The sequence below is a fragment of the Sebastes fasciatus genome, chromosome 8, assembly GCF_043250625.1.
Source record: "Sebastes fasciatus isolate fSebFas1 chromosome 8, fSebFas1.pri, whole genome shotgun sequence".
NCBI lineage: Eukaryota > Metazoa > Chordata > Actinopteri > Perciformes > Sebastidae > Sebastes > Sebastes fasciatus.
The window spans coordinates 5,194,686-5,219,869 of NC_133802.1; the positions used below are offsets into that span (position 1 = coordinate 5,194,686).

A 25,184-nucleotide genomic window follows, 5' to 3' on the forward strand; every position below is an offset into this window, starting at 1 on the left:
TCAATGGAACCTTTCTGGTTAAATAAAGGATATAATAAACACAAATAAAATAATAAAGAAACATCCATTCACACATATTTTAAGGCCTTTTTTATAGTCACATGGTTATGTGCATCAGTCCGCTTGAAAGAGGGCTACAAGCCTTGATTTTATTACTCTAATAAACCTTTGAAATCCCCTCATACACAGCAGCTTCACGGCATAGCGTGTTACCTTGCGTTTGTCTTTGGTGTAGGCCTGACACTGGGTGTAGTTAGTCCAGACTCTGTTGCTCTCTGGGTGGTGGAACCACTGGCCACCAGGATTACACACTTTGGTGGCCTTCTCTGTTGAAGACAGCATTATAATTTACACAACAGAAACTTTGCTTATGGTTTGATTTAGGTGAAATCAGGTGCCAAATAGCAGCCCGTTCTCATTCCCAGGGCATTAAATACCGAGGCTTTGTCACGGCCGTTGGCACATACGGCACCCTTTCACGCCGGTATGAGACACACCAGGCGTTCCATTAACTATAATGTAAACCCATCCGCAGCAACAGTAAAAGCCCCGGGAAAGTGCGCTGGGAGTGTGGTGACGTAGTTTAAATAGCGAAAACACACACACACACAGAGCGGGTGAGAGGGAAAGGGAGGTGGATGGGTCCAACAAACACAAGGCTTTCATCCAGGTGGCCGCTGTTCGTGTTCTGTGTGTCACGTTACAATCAGCTGTTCGCTCGTGTCCCGTGTTCTCAACGTTCAGTGTCATTTTCATAATACATAATATATACATAAGCCCAACCGTGTATTTCTTTCCTAAACCTAACTATAGTGGTTTTGATGCCAGATATAAAGTGACGCCTAGAGGCATGACCCCAGACACGTGACCCCAGAGGCTTGACCCCAGAGGCGTGACCCCAGAGGCGTGACCCCAGAGGCGTGACCCCAGAGGCGTGACAAAGCGGTATGTGACGAGTTGGGAACAGAACGTGTTGCAAATAGACAATGAAAATCTTAATTTCCCATTAGAGAGTATTAGTTCTTTTTTGCATTATACAAACAGCAAAAAGTAGTCAAGACGCTATGGCCAACCCACCAAATCACAGAAAAAATAAAAAAATAAAAATAAAAAAGCCTTACACATATCAATACAAACAAAAGGGAAATACAAGACACACAAAATAAACAGTTGTGCTTGCATATATATGTGTGTGTGTGAGTGTGTGTGTGTGTTAAGGCCTCACCAGCAGGGTCAAAGTCGAAAAAGTATTCGGGACACATCTGCATGACATTCCCTGGAGCTGAATCCCCCCAGCACAGCCAGCCGTCCCACGTACGGTTACAGTAGCTGCCTACAGAGGGCAGTATACGGACATGACACAGAAATCAGGAGATGAGAATGAGCACTGTGTAACCTTCTTCCACCTCTAGTTTCAAAGTGATGTATGCACAAGTGAGGCACCTAATCCTGTCACGCTTCATAAGACCTTCTTCGACATAAATTGTTTGTTTATTGAACGGTGTCTCTGTCCCTGGTGCTAAATGCTAATTCTATAAATAGTATTATATGTTGTTAAACGTAGCATCATGTGTTCTGTACAGTCTTATGTTGAAGTTTGAGTTCTGTAGGTGGAGCTGTTCAGCCACTGAGGCTACAGTACCCCTGCTCATGCTAACCACCCCTTTCTTCTTCTATTTCAATCAAATAAAGAATCATAAAAGGCATCACTTTAGAGGATTCCTCCAAGGAAAGATGTTTCAGCCTGTTGGTGTCTTATATTAGGTCAAGGTAAACTTTATTATCCCAAATAGGGAAATTTGTGTGGTCAAGGCAGTGTTTTTGTACTGTTCCTCTCATTTAACAGTCTAATTGCTGAAGGTACAAAAGGGCACATTTTGACATTTAATGATAAATTGTGAAGAGTATTGTTGTCTGCGGCAAAATCGCCAGAAATCACAGATTCATATTCCTTTAATATTCAGCTTCTTCTTTTCTCTGTGCTCTTAAGGGCATTATGGTTTAAATTATTTTGAGAAACATATCCAGACAAAATTTCAGATTGTCTTAGTAAACCTTTAAGAACACTAAAGTAAGATTATACCATCAGAAATAATAGCTTTGGATTACATTTTAAACGAACATTTGAGAAGTCTACTGTAATGTATAATCACTCAACACATAAACTATACCAGCTGTGTGATGTGTCTGAGCTGTCGGTGGCACACATGTCAACAGAAAATCATAAAGGTAGGGAACTTACATTTTTAATAAACTCCCTGGCAGGATGAACCATATAAATGATCTATTCAACATAAATGGTGTGTTACACTAAACTATGTGTCTAACTGCGGCTGGCACAAAGCTTGTCAACAATACCAGGAAACCTGACGGGACTACGTTGTACTGCGGCATGCTGGGAAACGGAGCACAAAATAACATTTCAAAGGCAGTGAAGCACTGTGCGGGAGTAACAGGCACTGGGAAAGAGACAAAGGGCAAGTTTCCTTTCTTTCACACTCACTTCCTCTCTGTCTCTCTCTCTCTTAGTGTGTGCACACACTGGAAACTGTTAATAAGTAGGGCAACCAGTAATGCATGTATAGAAATCTGCATGTTCGTTAGAAATTTATCTCACTGAACATTAATTATGCTGAGCAGAGAAGTTGAGAGTCGGTAAACTAAAATTAAGCTAACAGTGATGGATCAAAGTGAGCTGAAGGGACAAGCTGTGTCTGCTTTACTAGCTTTGATGCCAAAAACACTGGCTCCTTAAGCCAAGAGCCATGTTTTTGGCCGATCACATAGGCTACAGGAGGCTGAACCACTGACGTACGCGTGAGCAGCTTTTTATTTTTCAGAACAGCAGAGAGAGTTAACTACTAGCTCTCATGTGTAAGATTTGGAAATGTCTTTTGCTGTGTTCACACCAACAGTGAAGCAAATTTTGGCCTCACTTTACTTTCACAAGTTGAACCGCCGGTATCATTTGTGTTCATTCGCACTAGACGCGCCGGAGAGAAGTGAGAAGGAGCTTGTTAATAACCACTGTTGCTGCTTTTTACATGTTGTGGAAGTCACAGATATGTCGGAAAACCAAACGTTGTCGTGTCTGGGTTCAAAACATCACCCGGCAGCGAGCTGTATTCACATACGGTGCTGTTGCACTGACTTTATCTAGAAAGGCACACGTCGCTACTGCAGTATGAACCTAAAATAAACTGACTGTGCTGTGATTTAATTGCAAGTAACGGATCAAAATGATGCCGAAATAACTACGTAATGATGAAAAGTATGAATTCATGCTTTGTCGGGGTCTGTCCGCATGACGAAAATCAAACAACTTTTATAATGCTTGTTTTCTGAATTCAGATCGATCAGTGCCAGGCTATGCAGCTGCTCCATCAACGCTCAAGATAACGTCATCTAGGCATAAAAACATCAGTGACGTTGTTGTTTATACCATAGACAGTCTGTGGTTTATATACATACATTTATACACAGAGTTTAGTCCGGTCTTTGTACCAATATGATGGACTATCGTAGCTCTAGATGCCCACAGACAGCTACAATATTTTTTCCTCCATTTCTGATTGTTTCGCAAACAGTGTCACGCAACTTTCTGTATATCTATATACGTCTGTATAAGAAATGTCAGTATAAAATTTAAAGGCAATCCATCCAATAGTTATTGAGATATTTCAGTCTGGACCAAAGTGATGGGCCGACTACTATTCATAGAATGTCAAATTTGCTTCAAAGCCCGGCGCTCTTCCTGGGGGGCTTACAGTGGTGCTAAAATAGGAGCCCATTGAATTATTGGCAAGGCTATCTAAGCACAATGAAAACTGATTAACTTTAAAAGGATATCCTGTAATTAAATGTTTTACTTGTAATAAAAGTGATTACATTTGCAGAGGGAGTGATTTCACTAAAACTGCTTCACTTGGAAGCATCGTGTTGTGATTGAAATAAAATGTGTTGATACCATTAAGGAGATGTAACTTCCGTTATCAGCTGAACTGTGAATAAACAGAACATTGGTAAAGTCTCATCACCTTCATCTGTACGTGGTGGATCACGGATTATCTTCAGGTAGCATTCAAACTGAGCAGCCAGGATCTGGTGTCGGGAGTTTCCCAGTACGGAGGAAATGTCGCTTAAATTCTCCTGCTGCACCTCCACCGCCTTCTCCACAGCCACCATGGAGCCCACATCCTCAGACTGGGACACCTGGGTAAAAAAAATCACATCACATACTGTATGTTTGAGATGTTAGAATGATGAATGTCTCATCCTGACATAATCTTTCTTATTAGACTCAAATATCTCTCTTGTCAAGTCAGCACACTGACACACTGACAGCTGTTGTTGCCTGTTGGGCTGCAGTTTGCCATGTTATGATTTGAGCATATTTTTTATGCTAAATGCAGTACCTGTGAGGGTTTCTGGACAATATTTTTATTTTTTTTGGTGTTGCTAATTGATTTACAATAATAAATATATACATACATTTGTATAAAGCAAGTATGTTGCCCACTCCCATGTTGATAAGAGTATTAAATACTTGCCAAATCTCCTTTTAAAGGGACTGTTTTTTACTTCTTACACGTATAAATCAATCCGGGTCGGTGTCCCATGCGCACTCGCGTGTGGCTACGCTGTTCAGACTCAGGCTCCAACATAAACTACACGGAAGCACCAAAATCGCAAAGTTATATCTAGTGAAGCCCATCTTGCAAATCAGTGTTGGACGCGGGGGAGAACGTAGCTTTAGTCTCCAGGGCCGGAGTCTCTGCTGTACTCTGCTCCTCTGCTCCTCTGCCTGCTTGCCTTCACTCACACACCGCTCGTTTTCGCTCCACTCTCACGTGCATGCGCGCTCACTACACACTGCAGAAGAGTTAGTTTAGCTCTGAGAATATCTAGTGAATGTACAGTGGATGTTTGTGCAGAAATAAATGCTGCAGCTCCTCCAGACCAACAGAGGTTTCCCGTGTTTTGTGAAGTGACGGGGCTCCACAGCGAGGAAACCTTATCGTCTCCGACCAAAACTCCGGTGTCTCCCCTGTTCCCTCAGACCGCGGTCGGGAAGCTGAAGCAGGAAAAGCCAACACTAGGATCAGCATTGATTCATAGAGAGACCTTCGTCTGGTCAGCTAACATTACTGCCAAGCAGGTGAAATATAGAGTGATGTTGTGGTTTTAGCTGACGTGTGTCGCCTCACTGTGTTGAGCGATGCTCGTTCATGTCTATGTAGCAAGCACAAGCCCGAGCAACAGGACGCTGACTTTCGTTGACTTAATGGCCACAGGTGTCGCTGTTAACAAGCATTTCTGATTCTTACAAACAGTCCCTTTAAGGTATATTTTGAACAGTTAAAAAATGTGCAATTAATTTGCGACTAACTATTTTAATCAATTGACAGCCCTATAAGGTATACTAAGAACAAAGAAAATGGGATTTTATGTACACATTATGTACACAACATATGTAACCAATAAACACTTCGATATACGGGTATTAGATAAAAATGCATGGCTAATGTAAAGGTGGGAAAGTAGTGGAGTATGGAGAGAAGTAATGCTGTATGTGAAAACCTACTTAGTGTTAGGGCTCACCCAAATGCTTCGAAGCTTCGAACCAATGCTTCAGTTTATATAATATAAATGTGTAAATCCCCAAATAGCCCATGAATAAGGAATAATCCTACAATAGTATTCATTACTCATATTAAACATTAATTATTGTTAGTTATTCTCAGACGGATATCGCTGTTTGTTGTGTGTAGAGGTGCGTGTATGTAAGTAGTGCGGCAGCGGCACTGAAACAGTGGAGATGGAGACGGACAGACAGAAGTACATGTCAGTCTGCTGTGCAGCGACGCAAAGCTTAGAATACCTCTGAATATTTCTCACCGGAGCTTCGAAGCCCAAAAAATGGTTTTCAGGACAGCCCTACTTAGTGTACACATTTAGTGTGTCGTAGCGATTAGCTATTATTTACACAGAATGAAAAGAAGAGGGCTATGCGTCTACACACACATGATCCCACTCACCTCTGTGCCCAAAGCCAGAGAAACTATCAGTGAGAGTGTTAGTGTTCTCCACATGGTTCTAAAAGGGAAACAAGAACAAAGACGATGCAATTATTAGACATTTTTACACCAGATCGGCCAGTAATCATATATTACATGTGAGAAGCTGTTATCTATTCCAAAACTGTGGTTCTTACAATAAACAAAGTGTTCTATATATATATATATATATAGTATTACACAAACAAGACCAAGAATCTACAGCCACCCTTAAATAAAACCTTTATATATTCAGAGTGAAAGTCCATGACCTAATGGAAAATGAAGAAATTTGCAAATGCCTGTAGTGATTTAAATTCAAATTGTTTGTTTGAGTGTGTGGTCTCACAAGTGTGCTTATGTATATATATATATTTACAGTATGCATATTTTCTCGTCTATCAGGACAGGAAGTTCATGCTCTCCGCTGCCCACTCAGGGTCAGAGAAACAGATGTGTTTGTTATTATTTTTGGGTGAAAGGGCAGCAAGTTCCCCTTAGTGTTCCCTCTTTAATGAGCCAAACATGGGAGAAATAAATACTCAGCGTGAGGAGTCATAGGAGAGAGAGAGAGAGAGAGAGAGAGAGGTGACAGAGGCAGGGTGTCTACACAAAGTGTCTCTTTAGTGGGAAAACATGTTGGGCTGTATTCATCTGTGAGGGAGGAAACTGGCTACATGGTCTTTGGACCTCAAGGCCAGCATGACACAACATGATATGTTCAGCTGTGTTTCTTTTAAATGTAAATGCAATAAAAAGTGGTCATTTCGATGTCAATCACAATGTCATATGCTCCATCCATTATCTGTAATCTTATCCTATTCAGCTAACAGCTGTTTCCTCCTATTTCCAGTCTTTGTGTGCAAAAGCTACTGTAAGCTAACGGGCTGCTGGCTGCAGCCCCATATTTAAAGGTCAGACATGAGAGTGTAAGCATATTTGCCAAAACTATTCCTTTAACACTTGCTTGGTGCTGCGGCTTCCTCCACCTCCCCCCCAAAAGGATTTTAGTACTGTTGACTCTGATAAGATCTAATGTTCATGTATACAGCTATCTCTCATAGTGTGAGTGTTTAAACTGGGGATTAGTTTGGATTCTTTGAGAGCTCCCTCAAAGAGCACAACCTTCTCCGCCACATCGAACTTAACCATTTACAATACAGACCATGTTGGAAGGGTCGATGTAATAGACTACTACTTAATACCCCATGGCATGAGAAAACCTTTACTACAAGGAAAGTGTCAAGGGTAGACATTATAGATTTTGCCTTTTGTGTCTTTCCCTCTTTTTCTCTCTCTCACACACAAAGCATACAATGCTCTAAACCCACCTCCTAAACCCCTTGACCACAACCTCTTGACAGCGCCACACATTACATGGTGGCACGTAACGTGTTGAAATTACATGTCGGCACCACGGAAACAATTATTTTTACACACAGCGATGTCACATGGCGCTCCACCCATGCCGCTGCCCGCTACAATGCATATCATGCACCTCCGTCTCCAGCGTTTGCGCCTCCAACAACAATGACGCCGCCCCCAAATGCCCATATGTGTGAAATAATGCCAATGGAAAGCCAATTAGGATCCTTTGTCTACAAATTCCCAGGTTCAACAGAAATAGATTTTGATAAAATGTAGGACAAGGTCCGGGTGGACAGATGGGTCACACACGGGACTTTCACACAGGTGACCTGTGTTCGTGTCCCACGTGAAACCAAAAGTCTGTTTTGAGTTATTTTAAATTACGTTCTTTTAACCCAAACCATGATCTTTTCTTTCCTAAACCTAACAAAGTAGTTTTGTTACCTAATTACCCCCAATTCAATTGATTCCGCTGTCAAGAGGTCGTGGTCATTTGACGTATTTCTGTGAGATCACATTGGTTGAGGCTGACACAGCCTACGCTTTGGCAGCCTTCTGTAGTTTGAAACACAGAAAGCAAAAATATTAAAGAGTTTCAAGACCTTTATTAAAAGATGTTATTTTTTTTATTTAAAGATGTTATTTTTGTAAATGTGTCCCATCCATTGCTCGTTTTGGCATTTCACACAGCACTGTGACATCTTTTCCCCTTGGCCTGCAGTCTGAGTTTACTCACAAACTCCTACAAACAGACATTAATTTATAATTACAATTCCATTCAATAAGAACCAAACAATGGATGCCTTTCTATCTGTTATGAACACAGTTGCCTCTAGCAATGTATTGTTCCCCATCAGGACATTGTAAATCCAAAGACACACACACTCACACACTATAATACCTTGGCAGTGCTCGCTGTACACCATCGGCACCGACCGACACAATCTACTGTATCTGTGAGCTGCAGCCAAGTCGTTTGGTTTGTCTTTGTTTTCTGGTGACAATACAAACTGAAATGTTGCTGCATTTGTCACTTCCCTTGTCCCTTATTTTGTCTGGAGTCATCATCTCTGATCAGTGACCAGGTGATCGAGAGCATCAGATAGAAATGAATAACTAAGTAATAAATAAGAACAAGTGCTGACGATAGTAACCGAGGAAGGTGCAGAGACACAGAAATACAGCGAAATGAAAACATGTCTTGCAGACATTTCAAATTAGGTTAATAGTTGAGCTTTAAATGTCAATGTCTCCCATAGGGGTACATGAGGAAAAGAGGAGTTTAAACTTAGGTCAAACACACACACACACACACACACACACCCTTCCACTCTCTCGTTCTCCCTCCTCTCTCATGTTATCTCTTGATTTCCTCTCTTTGCTGATCTTTGACAGTCTCTCCTCTCAACCTACCTCTGTCTCCTCTGTTTTTTCTCTCCTACACTGTTGTCTGTCAACATTTATCTCAGTCACTCTGGCTCACGTTGAGTCTGTGTGTGTGTCCCTAACTCTGCCCAGCCCTTCTGCTTTGCTTTTCATTTCATGTGCTGCTGGTAGGCTCAATTCTGGAAAGTGATGAACATAAACACCACATGTCAATGACCTTTAAAGGTGAACTGCAGCAAATTTCTCGGGGAGTACTACTGCATATACACAGTAAATACAGCACATACACATAACAGTTGCATAAATCCTTTTGTGCACGAAGTCAGATTCTGCTGCATCGATTTGGATGAAACTTTTACACTCTCCTTCGTGAGTCCAACGCAGTTATAGGAATGCTAAATTGGTGGTGTAATCTTTTACGAATGATGTGTCTGTCTTTTTTCCTGGAGCCTGTAGAATACTACATTTAAAAGGTGAAATATCATCTGATGTAGCCAGGTTTATTTTAAAGGATGAGTGCAGGTATATTTAATAGTTTTCTTAATATCAATAAACCTAAACCAGCAATGAATTCATTAGCAAGTATTGGTTGTGTATGCAAAGCCAGATATAGCTTATTCCTCTTTGCCATAGAGCTCCATGATTGTCCAGAAACTGTTAAAAACACATCACTGAGCCACATGTTGCACTGGGTGACATGTTACTTCACTACGATGAACATGAGCTGTGACCAAAATCACTCACTACTCCATTTTCGCCATTGCCATTTTGTAGTGCGAAATATTACACCCTATATAGTCTTCTTCTTCTTAATCCTCTTGGCCCCCTTGGGAGCATAGGGCGTCCACCATTGATCTCCACCTCACTCTCTTCTGTGGTCTTTGCTTCCTGTCAGGACCCTATATAGTAGACTCAATGTATCCCACAATGCATTGTGAAAAATATTGGACAACGATGGTCACTAAACAGGCACTATGTACCATCATGCATTGCGCTGAAGCACAAAATGGCAGGCGGACGAGAGGAGAAAGAGCGGTGCGATTGAGACAAAAACATGAGTTGTGGCAAGAAAATAATGTATCTAATAAGAGAAGAGCAGCATCACAACACAAACGGCCACAAAGTACTTTTTATTTATTAATTTGGGAAAATACTAGGACTGTCAATCGATTCAAATATTTAATCGTGATTAATTGCAAATTAATCACACATTTTGTATCTGTTCAAAATGTACCTTAAAGGGAGATTTGTCAAGTATTTAATACTCTTATCAACATGGGAGTGGGCAAATATACTTGCTTTATACAAATGTATGTATATATTTATTATTGTAAATCAATTAGCAACACAAAACGATGACAAATATGGTCCAGAAACCCTCACAGGTACTGCATTTAGCATAAAAGATATGCTCAAATCATAACATGGCAAACTGCAGCCCAACAGGTAACAACAGCTGTCAGTGTGTCAGTGTGCTGACTTGACTATGACTTGGCAAAACTGCATGTGATTATCATAAAGTGGGCATGTCTGTAAAGGGGAGACTCGTGGGTACCCATAGAACCCATTTTCATTTGCATATCTTGAGTTCAGAGGTCAAGGGACCCCTTTGAAAATGGCCATGACAGTTTTTCCTCACCAAAATTTAGCGTAAGTTTGGAGCGTTATTTTGCCTCCTTGTCCACAAGCTAGTATGACATGGTTGGTACCAATGGATTCCTTAGTTTTTCTAGTTTCATATGTTATTATCGCGTTAACTTTGACAGCCCTAGAAAATACACTTATTGCCACAACGGCAGACAGCTGCGCATCACCGCTTTACCCCTTCGGTTCTTACCTTTCATAATAAAAGCCCTAGACATACACGCTGCATCAATCACACCAGGGGGGAACTTAAATCAACTCAGTGCATTTCACTTATATGTATTTATCAAAAAAATACATGTCGGTATTTATTATGGATGGTCTACCAGCAGACGTTGATCTGGCATGTTTAAATTGCGTGACAGCAATGACGCAATTAACTGCTCAGAGAAAGTGACCAGAGTAGTGTCCAAAAGTGTTTTTAAATTTTGCCGATGAGCTCACTAGACTCACTCATATTGTCCTCTAGAACTCCCTGGGTAGTGAGTAGGGAGTAGTGAATGAGTGAATGATTTTGGACACAGCCATGGGCACTGTAGTTTACTTTGAGTCAATCCCAGATACACCGTCCTGCTGCTGTAAATACTCAGAAATGCACCAAATCGGGGACTGAAAATAGCCCAAAAAATACACTATTTCCTCATGTTTGAGTAATGTTTACAAGTATGTTTGTGGTTAGTTAGTGTTAGTATTTTTATCTCGGATTTTCTGCTCATTATTTTTCAAAAACAGCCATATTTGGTTGCACAGAGCTTGCAAAAATTCTTTCACCATCTCACTAAAAGTTAACATGGGTATAAATAGCACCACAGCCAATGATCTAAACGTAAATCACTGGTAATTGTTGGTGTCTCTGTTGGTTGATAAATCTCCCGATCTCAGTGCATTCCTTTAAAGGAGCCCTGATTTCTTTCTCCAGTGTTATGTTTAGATGGTCCGAGAGCAGTCATTGTCAAACTGGAATGCTTGTCGGGTAACAGCTGTAGAAACACAGAGCCACTAGTACAACATGTGGAGGAAACTTAAACTCATCAGATTACAGCAGAAAGTCACACGCTATTGGCAGCTTTAATTAGAAAAATATTAACACAAGTATCAGCCTTAAAAAATCCACTTCAGACCAGTGGACAACCTCTGGATTTGAGAAGTGAGGCCAATGCTGTAGTGCCTTAAACTTGCATTCTTTCTAACAGCCAGCAGGGGGCGACTCCTCTGGTTGCTAAAAGAAGTCTGATTGTATAGAAGTCTATGAGAAAATGAGCCTACTTCTCACTGGATTTATTACCTCAGTAAACATTGTAAACATGAGTTTATGGTCTCAATCGCTAGTTTCAAGTCTTCTTCAAGACAGCATGATGTTCATTTAGTAAATTATGGTCCCATTTAGAGTCTAATAGACCATAAAGCAGGGGATGCTTTAGGGCGTGGCTACCTTGACAAGTCTCTACCACGGCGTTGTCCGATCTGGGAGTTGTCTGTGTTTTCGTCTTACAACTTTAACCCTTTCACAGTGTGTGTTCAGACGAGTTTGGTCACCTGAAAACATCTGATTCAACGTTAGTTTGTACTTAGCTCCAACCTCTGGTGTCACTTCTGGTTTAAAAAAAACTAGATGGCAATGGCCAAAAACCAAGAAAGCGACGGCCAAAATGCCGAACCCGAGGCTTCCAAAACAGCAGTCCACAAACCAATAGGTGACGCCACGGTGACTACGTCCACTTCTTATATACAGTCTATGCATCGGACCCTATAATGCCATCAATCTGCTGTCAAAGCTACCTGCCAGGTGCTGAGACCAACTGCTGAGAAATGAGGAGGGCTGAAAGAGCTGCAGCAGTGTCTCCTGGCAACCAAAGCGCTCAAGGTAAGGGATGTTTCTGATGAATGTGTCTTTTGACTGCAGAAATCACACACCGAGCAACATGCTCACAACAATCACAATGATGAAACAGTCCAATTAGTTTTGGAAGCATACTGAATGAACTAACACTGCTGCCGAGATGTGACCAAACATTCAAACAGCCTCCTGTGATTGGGCTAAACTGCTACTTCACAGGGGTTTAAGGCAAAGACGTGGAAAATCTGAGAAAATTAACAAGGAATTAAATGTCTAACGCAAAGAAGAGGGAGGCTTAATATTTTGTGCACAGCATATCAGCACATCTTGACTGGTTTTGATTGGATCAAGGAGGGACTCATAAACTAGGAACAAAGAATATTAAGACCTGCATTTGAGCCTCTGGGTCCTTTACTTTATATTAAGAAGCATTCCAAAGGAGACCAACCTCAACTGAGGAAATTAAACACACATCTCCTGAGCCAAAAATTCATATGATGCCTCACAATCACAGGACAAGTCAATATCAGTGGTATTATGGCAGGGCTTAGTCGTTAAACTTTTTTTTTCCTGCTTAAACAAATATATTTCCTAAGATTTGTTTATAAGACAGAGCTTACAAAATAAAGAAAGAGTGGCTCCAATAACATTCCCCTTCCTTTGTACTACGTGTTCTTTCTGGGAGATATGACATAAATATACAGTATGTGTATTTGTGGCCATAACATGAATATTAACATGTGTTTTATCGGATAAAATATGAACTGCACTTCTCAATGACTCATTCCGATGCTCACTAGGATGTAGTCTGGCGTTGACTAGCCACTCCTGGCAACAGACAACAACGTGGGAGAACAATATCAATCATTTATAAAAAGCTTTCCTGGCTTTTAGGTATATCAATAAAACAACAAGTGTTGTTTGGGCCAGTGTTCCACCCTTCCAGTAATATTTTATCCATTCTCAAAGTTATTTACAGATGAACTGCTGTGATTTTTTTGTACGCCCACTTTCTGTCAACCTCCACCCCCCTCTAAATCAATTAGTGACGTCCTACATTTCCCAGAATGCCATTGGAAAACATCCAAGGAATGGTAATTTTCCATTTAGAAGCATTTTAACAGCAGAACTGTTGTGGAGAAACTAACTGGTATCTGCATCCTCTGCAGTGGATTTCTTCCAGTATGATTGTTACATTTCTTCACAGAATAAATAACTGCCTTTAAATTCTGAGGTACTGACAAAAACAGTTTTAGATTATTGAAATATCTTTTATCAAACTCATCTGTATCTGCTAAAATATTTAAAGTCTCTATGTTTGGTTAGGCTACACACCAGAATAGAAAAAAACAAAACATCAGGACTGCACATTGATGATACCACTGCTCTCATGGGGTCATGGGATGATGGGAAATCCAAACATTTCTGTTTTGTTACACCAGATTTAGCTTTATTGGCCGTTGCACCCAGTGAAATGGACTGCAGATGCTGCTGTGACGTTTGTCCCGACCCTTGAGGTCATTATTGCCTGAGGTACAGAATGACCAGCAGTACTTCAAAAGAAGGCCTTTAATACATAAAAAAAAAAATCTGTTAATGCATGTGTTGCCATAGTAATATATATATATATTTTTTGCAGGGTGGAAGGACTTTGATATTACCTGCAGGGACATGTAAATCTACCTTAAAAATGCTGTAATTGGATGCAGTTGGAAGTATTGAACTTAATTTGGGAAAATCCAGACACACAGATATAACGTATGCCTAGAGGAGAACAGAACAGACTAAATCTTCAATGAAAAAAAAAAACAGTGTGGCCTAAAATGAGCAGATAGCTGACTGGAATTCTGCTGCCAACAACTGAAGAGAAAATAACATTTTATTATTAAATTATGTACTTTCTAAGATAACTAAAATGAGTATAACTCAAAGGAACAATTGAGTGTTGTGCTGCAGATGGGAGTGTTTGGCAGAGATATGATAAAATACCAGAAACACAACACCAAAGGGAGCAACAATACACAGCCACATCACTCCAGAGCTGACCGAGAATGAGAAACAATGAACTTAACCCTCCGCAGACCCAATAGCACAAACTAGGACTGCAACTATTCATTTGCTGCTATTAATTCAAATAAAACCAGCAAATATTCACAATTGGGAAGCTATAATCAGAATTGTTGAAATTGAAAAATGTTGACATGGATAAGTGATCAATTACTAAAATCAATTCATTTTCTGTATTATCTACTATTCAATTCAATTTATTTTTATAAAGTGTAAAATCATAAAAGAAGTTATCTCGAGATGCTTTTTTATAGAGCAGGTTTAGACCTTACTCTATAAGTAATAGTCTATAATTCTATCTACTAATCTCTTCGAATTTAGCATCGCCCTGGGTTCCTTTGACAAAAAGTCAATGGGATTTTTCCATTTGATTTTAGATTATTGCAGAAAAATAAGCTCCGTGGCAAACACACGTTTATGATACTTGCACGTTTTGTTCAGCAAGATAATCTTCACAAATGAACACCACTTTTATGATTTTTGAAGAATAAATAATCGCCAGAAGAAAAGTTAGTAGTAGTAGTAAGTTAGTAGTAGTAAGCTAAAGTTATAAACAAACTACACCAAGGTCGCATGACTTCACGTCACCGCCACTTTGTTTAAGGCGGACTAGTGTTCGGCGTGATGACGTTTAGTAGTCTCATTTAGCCGCTTGTTAGCAACCGCCTTTTTTAAGATGCATAAAAGCTTCAAAATTTACGAGTGAGGTATTTATTGATATATTTTATGTCGTAAAAGAAAACTTTAAAATCTCTTCAGCTTGTTTTAACCACAGACCTTATTTCAGGCATCTAACCCATTCAAAAAAAACATTGACTTTGTGACGAGGGAACAGGAAGTGCTAAAATGCTAACTCATACATGGGTTTTAGGACTCATTCCTGCAGCTCTCTATAGTGGTGGGATAAGTATCCACATCCTTAAAGGAAAGTACCAACAGCCTACAACAATGCAAAAATAGGCTTCCTCCATTAAAAGTCCTGAATTCAAAGTATTGAAATATTATCAGCAGAATGTACTTAAAGGGTCAAAAGTATAAGTTTTATTTCTGCTTAAAAAATGGTCCCTCTGGCTGATATATTCTTACATTTGACATTAGCTAGGTTGGAGCTAGTTTATCTACTTCATACAGTTAGGTAGTTTGGTCCGGTGGTTCCCAAGCCAGGGGTCAGGCCCCTAGATAGGGTCACAAGATAAATCTGAGGGGGTCGTGAGATGATTAATGAGGTTGCAAAGATGTAAAATCAAAGTTCTGCTATAAATTGTGCATTCATTTTGTTGACTTTGTCCTGAATTTTTGCTCTTTTGTGATTTCTACCTCTTTGGGCCTCAGACTGTTACACAAATCTGAGAAGTTCCACTCTTTGATGGGACTGCTAACAACTCAAAGACATCTGTATCATGATGTTTTATTGTGAGAGGTCACAAGCCACAAATGTTGGGAACCATAGGGCTAATCTTTAACAATTTATGGTATTTCATAAAGGTATCATATGTTTTTTTTAGGGCTGTCAAAGTTAATGCGATGACGCATTAACACAAGTTCCTTTTAGCGGCACAATTTTTTTGATGCATTAAAGCAACTAGAGCAAAGATACTGGTATCATATGAAACTATAAGCTAAATAACCCAGTGGTACCAATCATGTCATACTAGCTTGTCGAGAAGGAGGTTAAATAACGCTCCAAACTTACGCTAAGTTTTGGCGAGGAAACACTGGCATGGCGGATTTCAAAGGGGTCCCGAGACCTCTGACCTCAAGATATGTGAATGAAAATAGGTTCTATGGGTACCCACGAGTCTCCCCTTTACAGACATGCCCACTTTATGATAATCACATGCAGTTTTATTCAAGTCATAGTCAAGTCAACACACTGACACACTGACAGCTGTTGTTGCCTGTTGGGCTGCAGTTTGCCATGTTATGATTTGAGTATATTTTTAATGCTAAATGCAGTACCTGTGAGGGTTTCTGGACAATATTTGTCATTGTTTTGTGTTGTTAATTGATTTCCAATAATACATACTTGATAAATCTCCCCTTAAGGTACATTTTGAATGAATGAAAAATGTGCGATTAGTTTGCGATTAATCACGATTAATTATTTTGCGCGATTGACAGCATTCATTTTTTTTAATATAAAATCGTAATAGAACTTAAGTAAGCACCTCAGAATTGTACTTAGGTACAGTACTTGAGTAATTGTTAGTTTCCACCATATGAATTCACCTCATTCAGGGATGTATGCTCCAAAAGGTTTGCTTAACCTTACAGCAAGTATATAAGCTATTTCAGTTCACTTCCATCTCTCAGTGCTCATTTCACATTACATTTCAGATGAGAAAGCAGCTAAATAAAATGATTTGGGCTCATTCAGCTGCTCATCTCATCTGCTCAGTGAGACCTTTTTAGTTCAGTGAGAGTTACTTTAAGATTCAGAACTGAATCCGGATAACTCTTCAGCTCTCTCAGATTCCATCTAATAAGCTGCAATAGTTCACTGTTATATGTCATAGTGTCAGAGCTCAATCTTGTAGCTATCCAGGGAGTGAAGTGTGTGTTTGCTGGTGCCTGTCACACATTATTCATATTTATTTGTATTCCAGCGGGGGATCCAGAGAACCACAAACCCCAGGAGTATTCTGGGCTTTTGGAAGTGTTGGCACCTCCTTCACCACCCTAGTATATCACTGACCTCCTCCTGCCTTATACACCAAATCGGGCTCTTAGGTCTTCTGACCAAAAACTTCTGGCAGTCCCCCGATCCCACTATAACACCCGAGGTGACCGTGCCTTTCAAGCTGTCGCACCCAATTTATGGAATGCCATTTTGTTGTGTTTTTAGCTTGACAGCCCTATGCTTGTCATCGCTACTTTTAATATTGACTGATGTATTTTGTTTTATTAATGTAAAGCACTTTGTGATTTTGTATCTGTGAAAGGTGCTATACAAATAAACTTTACTTACTTACTTACTTCCTTTTCTCCATCCATGGCCACAACAGCTGAACTCTGACACTTGTGAAATCTTTTGACTTCCCAAGTTGCAAATTTGGCCAAGATGCTACATGTTAATCAGTGAGCTTTAGAGGTCTTGGTAGGTGCATTTTTTTAACTTTGGACAGAGCCAGGCTAGCTGTTTCCCCCTGCTTCCAGTCTTTATGCTAAGCTAGGCTAACTACATCCTGATTCCATCTCTGTTCAGAGGTAGGTTGATATCCAACTGGACATCTCACTCTCAGAAAGAGTGTATTTCCCAAAGCTGTTCTTTTAAGCCAGTCTCACAAGTCTTATGGCAAGACAAGAACAAAATTAGCTGCTATAGAGACTGGCTGTGTGCTTTTTATCCCACATCTATGACTTTGAGAGCATTTATCATAAACTAGAGCAGTACCCGAACAGATCGTGGCGTGCCCGTTCGGAGCATGTGGCTGTTCAGAGCGTGCCAATTGCTTGTCCCCAAGGAAGTGCTCCGTGCAGCGTTGACAAGAACCACTTGGTGCTCGTTGAGTTCAGTTGTAACATTAGTACATCCAACATCAAGTAGAAAAACTGAAATACACTCAATGAGTCGCGGCCCGCCCCCAACTGCTGCACGGAACGCTGTTTGCTTGTTTATTCAAGGTTTATTAATATTGAACGTGTCGCGGGTCCAAATTACACCAAATTTGACAAAGTATTCCATGGAGGCCCTTGCCATAGATGTCACCTGCTCTGCACAACGCTTTGTGGAAAAAGCAGGTATTTGGAAGCATTCCCCATCTGTGGCCTTTTATGGTACTGCCTGAAGAATCAGCTGTGCCATCACTGCCCAGCAGCCCAAGCCCTGTCTCTTAAAATCCAACCAATATCCTGTCCTAAATCACAGCTCTGGGCAGGCTTTAGCGAGCTGTTACATTCCAACTTGGAATATGAGTTAACTGCTCCCACCAGACAACAACATTAAAGTACTTCTGAACTCAGGTACCTTCTCGAAAAATTAATGAGAAGCAGAGATATAAAGCTTAATGTGCAAAATGAGCACTGATACAGCATCTCTCCTCTCAATCAGTCAACTTTCAATATGAGATATGGAAGCACATTTAGAGTTGTGTTGCATAACTCCAAAATGATGCTGGTGCTTCAATCATACAGATCTTTCATCATCAGACAGATTGTTTGGCATTTTATGGAACAGCACAAAAAGTTCAGGATATCTGTGGATGAATCTAGAAGAATACTGTATGAAAAACTTTAAAATCAGACGATTTACAAAGACTGCTTTGCAGTATGCATTAAAGTGGCAGTAGGCAGAATGTTTTTGGCATCATTGAGCAAAAATACATCCACCTAGATAGACTGTGAGATGCAGTTGAAATCTCCAGAAACAACCAATAAATTCACCTTTTTATTAGAATTAGGATGACTATTGTTAATCTCCAGCACTGACAGTGGAAGCAGAGATATAAAGCTTAATCACGTGTGCAGTTCTGTAGACTGTAGCCTTTATTTTAATGTAATTTGATGACTTAATTTTCAACATATTCTACAGGATGTGCTGCACAGATTTCTTGCAAAGGGGAATCATTTGCATACATTAGTGTTAAAAGTGAGGTGCCACCACAGTAATGTCAAAACAACCCAGATTTGTCATCTATCTCAAGAGAAACAACAAGCAAATTCAACTTTGTTTGAATCTAATCACAGAATAATGCTTAATAAGGATAGAAGAGCCATTGGTTTTATCAGGCTGCTCTTCACTGAGTGCTGAGGTGGCCTTCACTAGTCTTGGAAAGGTCTTGGAAAGAGACGATAACTTCAGTCATGTCAAAGTAAAATGAGTCAGCAGTTTATGATCGCACCGAAGCTGAACGTCAAAACAAAAGGTCAATTTGTGTTATGTAGTTATATAATCTTATGAGATTCAAAACGCGCTGTAACAACTGGAGTTGTGGTTTTACTGTAATGCCAGAAGGTGGTGCCTGGTGTGTGTAGTCTATGTAGGCTATGTGAGGGAAGGCAGAGGAAGGATGAAGGTTGAGGAGGATGCTATTATCTTCCTCTGTCATCCTGCAACCACTTCCTCCCTTCTCTCCCCTCTGCACTTCTAAACAGCCCCAACAGGTTAAAAATAAGCCATTGTTGCATGCACACAAAGGGACATGGAAGGGACTTTCATAGTGAGGGGACACAGCTAACAATCTTATAGCTTTTTAATGTTATTATTATCGATTATTATCTCCACCAGGAGATAATGTGTTCGGTTGTGTGTGTCTGTCTGTCTATGGCTAATCTCACATGCTGCCGGACCCATCAGCCTAATATTTGTTGTGCTCATTTCTAACTGTATGCTCAAAGACTTGTCGTGATTCACACTTTTTGAAAACATATTTCATTGACTGTTTTATACCGTCATTGACTGCTGACTCCTCACTACTCTCAACCGGCCGGTAGGGGCCACAAGTTTTCAACAACTGCTTCAGTTTAGACTCTTGTTTCTGCTACGGATTACGAATTGTTCCGCTCCTGATTTGCACAATTAAGACTATTGCATTTATGTCTGTATGTATGCATCCTATGTATAACTAGCACCTAGAAAGTGACAAACTGAACCCAACGCTGACTACAACGGAGCGCGTCCTCTCATGTCGGTAGGAGGAAGGCTAGTTAGCTGTTAGAAGCCGGTGGGAAATGGAGTCCTACGGTGTGTTTGGCTAAGAGAGCTAACAGAACTACAGCTGCACATATTAAAATGATAGTGAAAGTGAAAAACGCGTCTGATACATTAAATCAATGAAAGAACAAATTAATTTTCTGTCAATCAACATATAGATTAATCAACTAATCATTGCAACTTTTATCTGAAGATGGTGCTGCTGACTGTGTGCTCTGAGGTAACAAAAATGATAGCTTTTGCTGACTCTGAAATCTTCAAAAACTGCTTTAGCGGCCAGAAATTTAATAAAATTACACAAGTAAAAATCTATACAAATATGGTTTGGGAGGCTTTCTGAATTTGGCCAGAGCAATTTTTCAGCATGAAAAACAACTGATGTCATCATAATTTTCAGTTATAGTGCTATATTTGCCAAGGTTTTCTATCACCTTTATAATTTAAAAAAGAGCTGATGGGCTGTCACTATACTGTCAGAGAGCGAAGGAAAAAATGACCTGAAAGGTTGTTGGTCTTACGTCACCTCTAGAGTTCTGGTAGACTTTATACTACTTCTACTACCTGTTTATACCTGCACACACCATAGTACATATACATTTATTTTATCCTGTCTATGTTACAGCGTATTCATTTTATCACTACTGAACACATAACATTATATGTTATTGAGAAAATAAAGGCTTGAAACTTGCTGGAAATGAGATTGATGTGAGCTGTGAGACTCACACAAAACCAAAACAATGAGCTAAAAGAGGTTAAAAAGTACCATTATTCTCTGTGGGTTTGTCAACTCATTTCACGGTCGTAACTGATTCAGTGCTTATAATGAAAATATGAATAATGCATCTTTAAGGGCAGCTACTTTGAAATGTATATTAAAAAAAAATAAAAAAACTTTGTGTGAACTAAGTAAGTTGCAACACAGTCAACACACAAAATCCTGCAATGACCACAAGGAGGTTCAATAACAGGACTTACAGGGTAACACACAAGCAGGGGGTGAGTGAATAAGAAAGGATGCACTGCGCCTTGTCTGGAATATGAGTTGATCTGCACACGATATAGTTATGTTTTTGCACATCCCTCATTCGATTCTGGGGCTTTGTGCCTGTTTTCCACCATGATTGAGACATCTTCTGTCCCCAGTATTAAAGTCCAGTGTTTTCTGTAGAAAGTGGGCTCTTAACTCTGTCTGATCCTGTAAATCACTTACAGCACCAGGACTTACAGAAACCGAGCTGTCCATGTATGAGTGATTACGGACTTGGTTATTTTCCCATAGCTGGACCCAAATATAGCTCCTCCAGCTTGGAGCTATGCCATGTGGTGTCTTTTTGTATTTTTTGTCCCTAGGGCTATAAAAGCAGAACAGGGTCAGCGCAGAACAAAGAATAGAGGCATTGCTCCCAAGACAAGATCGTCGAACCGATTATGATCACAAACACATCTCCTTAACTCCTCTGTCCAACTAAACACAAGTTCTCCCACCACACTGCTGACTACCATTGCCCGTATGCTATGGTGAGAGAGAAGAAGATCAGCACCCATACAACAGTCTCCCCCACCTATCAATCAGTGTGGGAGTCAGCACACGCTGACACAGTTCTCAGATATGGTCAGCCTGACATCACGTTCATCACCAAAGCATCTACTCTCGCTCTTTTTTCCTCCCATCTCTCATTTCATCTCACTGAGGTCTTTCCTAGTTTCTTTATCGCGCTTTCTGGACTTCGGCACAAAAAAAACTCACACATTTCCCCTCTGTAAAAAAAAAGGATGCAATTAAAATTTGTAATCAACGAGGTGGTTGTTATTGTTAAATAAGTCTTGACTCCCTTAAAGCAGCAGTAGGTAGAATTGGAGCAAATATGATTCTGGTGTCCTCCGGTGCTTCTAATGGCATCTGCAGGATTTCACAGAACAGAGGAAAGCAACCAATCAGAGCCGAGCTGGAGCCTTGCCGTCTCTGAGCAGCTGTCAATCACTCGCAAACTCCGATCAAACGGTCAAACTAGGCAGCAACTGTTTAGCTGTAAAATGAGAAAGTTCGTGACCCGACCGCCATGTTGAGATCAGTTGAGGAAATACTGAGCACCGCCCACCAGCCGGAGCTAACTTTCTCATTTTACAGCTAAACAGTACACTACAAAATGTTTCTGAAAGCATTTTACATGAAAAATAGGCATTACAGTAACAGAATATTGATTCATATTTGAACAGCGCCGCCTAGTTTGACCGTTTGATCGGAGTTCGCGAGTGATTGACAGCTGCCTCCGTTGAATGAACAGCCAATAGGAACGCACTCTCTCTCTCTGAAATGACCTGTGATTGGCCAAAGTCTCCCGTCAGAGCCTTGAGGAGGTGCAGAAGTATACTTTTCTTCCCAAACACTTGAATTACAATATGCTGAAAGGTTATTATGGAATTTTTGCTGCCAATAATGCCAAATATATTCTACCTACCTACTGCTGCTTTAAAGGAGCAACAAGTAAGATTGTCTACAGCTTTATAGCATCATAAATAAATAATAGAGGGAGTTGGTACTGTTCATGAACACTAATGACTCAAGTATGTGATGAATCCTATCATTTATTGTCATGCAAAGTGATAGGAAATCTTTGCCACTCTAACTACGACCCCTGCAATTATTAGTATGCAACCCTGCCGCGTCAGTTATCTTCCCCCCCGAGCCTAAAATAAGCACATGTTTTTTCAGGTACTTGGAGGGGGCCGGTGGGCTTGTTGGCTTGTTTGTGTTATGAAAGGGGGGGGGGGGGGGGGGGGAGTGGAGAGCGAGTTGGGGGTTGGGACCAAAGTAGCTGCCAAAACACTTATTAATACACTGTTAGCTGCCTGGCAAGAGCAGGCTGTTCCAGTCAAAGACACGCTGGGGCACGGGTGGGGTGAACGTTTCCTACGGACGGACACTCGGTCAGACTGTAGAGTCCAGGAAGCATTCTGAGGCATTCAAAAGTTAAGTGAGGAGCTGGTCCGAGATCGATGTCTTTGGGTGTGAGGATTACAACTTGGCAACACTAGGCAGAGAGGGGTAAAGGGTATCCCCGAAGACAATTCCTGAGCCAAGTATAGATAGAAACACACAAAGCAAACATGGAAATAGCCTCTGCTGGTGAAATAAAAGCTGCCTTGCAAATTTTGTAGCGGCAAATGCGAGGCTGAGGATAATAATATTACTGAGTGCAACTCTATAACAGAGAGTGACAAGTAAGGAATAAGATTACATATACTGTATATATACAGTATCTGTGTGGATCAGGCCCAGCGAGAGACATGACTTCTATGAGAGAGCAGCTCCTGCCAGTCTGTAGGGTTTACTAGTGATCGCTAATGTGCATGTAAAAGTGAATGGAAATCTCCCCCAGAGAAAATAACAAAGCACTTTTGTGCATCCAGCCTGGTGTGAGCAGCTTCAAGGTTGTATCTATACATCCATGTAACCTACATCGTTTTTCTCTAACGTTGGTGCTTTGGATGTGGACTGAATGTCAAATGGAAAAGATACTCAGTCACTGGAATCCAACTCTGTTCTTTAATTTGTTCTGCTCTGTTTAGCTATAATCAAACTGCAAAAGTCTGTAAGAGAGATACTGTGTGTTTTAGCTTATTTTTGATTAGTCGTCATTTTGAATAGTATCTATTGAAGCTGAAACACTCAGTCATTTATTGTATATGGATTAGGACTGTCAAAGTTAACGCGATAATAACACGTTAACGCAAATTTGTTTTAACGCCACTAATTTCTTTAACGCATTAACGCAACTTGCAATTTTTAGGTTGTAGCAGGCTCAGTTTTAAAGCTAGAGTGAAGCAACATCTGGTATCATATGAAACTAAAAAAACCTAAGGAATCCAGTGGTACCAACCACGTCATACTAGCTTGTCTCAAAGGAGGTTAAATAACACTCCAAACTTGCGCTAAATTTTGGGGAGGAAAAACTGGCATGGCCATTTTCAAAGGGGTCCCTTGACCTCTGACCTCAAGATATGTGAATGAAAATGGGTTCTATGGGTACCCACGAGTCTCCCCTTTACAGACATGCCCACTTTATGATAATCACATGTAGTTTTGCAAAGTCATAGTCAAGTCAGCACACTGACACACTGACAGCTGTTGTCGCCTGTTTGGCTGAAGTTTGCCATGTGATGATTTGAGCATATTTTTAATGCTAAATGCAGTACCTGTGAGGGTTTCTGGACAATATTTGTCATTGTTTTGTGTTGTTAATTGATTTCTAAATATAAGCATACATTTGCATAAAGAAAGCATATTTGCCCACTCCCATGTTGATAAGAGTATTAAATACTTCACAAATCTTCCTTTAAGGTACATTTTATACAGATAAAGAATGTGTGATTAATTTGCAATTAATCTTGATTAAATATTTTTAATCCATTGACACCCTTAATATATAATTTATGTAGAACTGCACATCAGGTTACACAAAAGCTCAGTTAAAAAAGCTCCTGCATTAAAAGCCGATTAGAGTTTGATTGAGTCCCAGAACTCTGCTAATGACAGGAAACGCTACCAGCTTCCAGTAAATGACTAAATCACTGCAATATTGCTCATTTTCACCGTCACATCATTCACTTTCAACTCTGCGTCGACTCACTGCAGGCTCCCATACTGTATGTTGACCAAGGACTCATCGGCCATCTGTTGTGTTTCACATTAGTGGAGATAATCACAGCGACACTCTATTCAACTCTATTCTATTTCTATTCATATACTTAGAATTGCAACAGTAGAAGCAGGCAACAAGCCAGCTCAGGGTGTGACCTTCCCTCAACCTGCATTCATCCTCAATGACATACTTTACGACCCTGTACAGAAAAAAAAACACACAGTTATATTCCTTTAATATTACTATAAGAACTTTTAGTGTGTCTGTGGCGGTCAATGGTTACCTTATAGTTTAATATGGTTTGTGATAATAAACCTATAAGGCCTATATTTCTATAGTCTTATTATGGGAACTTACATTATACCTATATGGTGCTCAATTGTGTGTTTATAGATATCTTAAAGTGCTGTTGTGTTTTTATTTACTTTATAATCCCCATAATGTTCAAGACACTTAACTTTTCATATATATATATATATATATATATATATATATATATATATATATATATATATATATATATAAGA

The 25,184-nt window shown here is 40.1% G+C and overlaps 1 protein-coding gene across 1 annotated transcript in view; it reads right to left on the bottom strand.

Annotated features, from left to right (window-relative positions):
- Window positions 1-25,184, bottom strand: part of calcrl2 (calcitonin receptor-like 2) — a 37,312-nt gene that overhangs the window by 11,773 nt on the left and 355 nt on the right. Inside the window, exons 2-5 of the mRNA XM_074642882.1 lie at window positions 6,039-6,096; window positions 4,038-4,212; window positions 1,226-1,333; window positions 214-326 (exon numbers count right to left, since the gene is read on the bottom strand). Coding sequence (XP_074498983.1) covers window positions 214-326; window positions 1,226-1,333; window positions 4,038-4,212; window positions 6,039-6,096 — 454 coding nt within the window. The remainder of the gene's footprint in view (window positions 1-213; window positions 327-1,225; window positions 1,334-4,037; window positions 4,213-6,038; window positions 6,097-25,184) is intronic.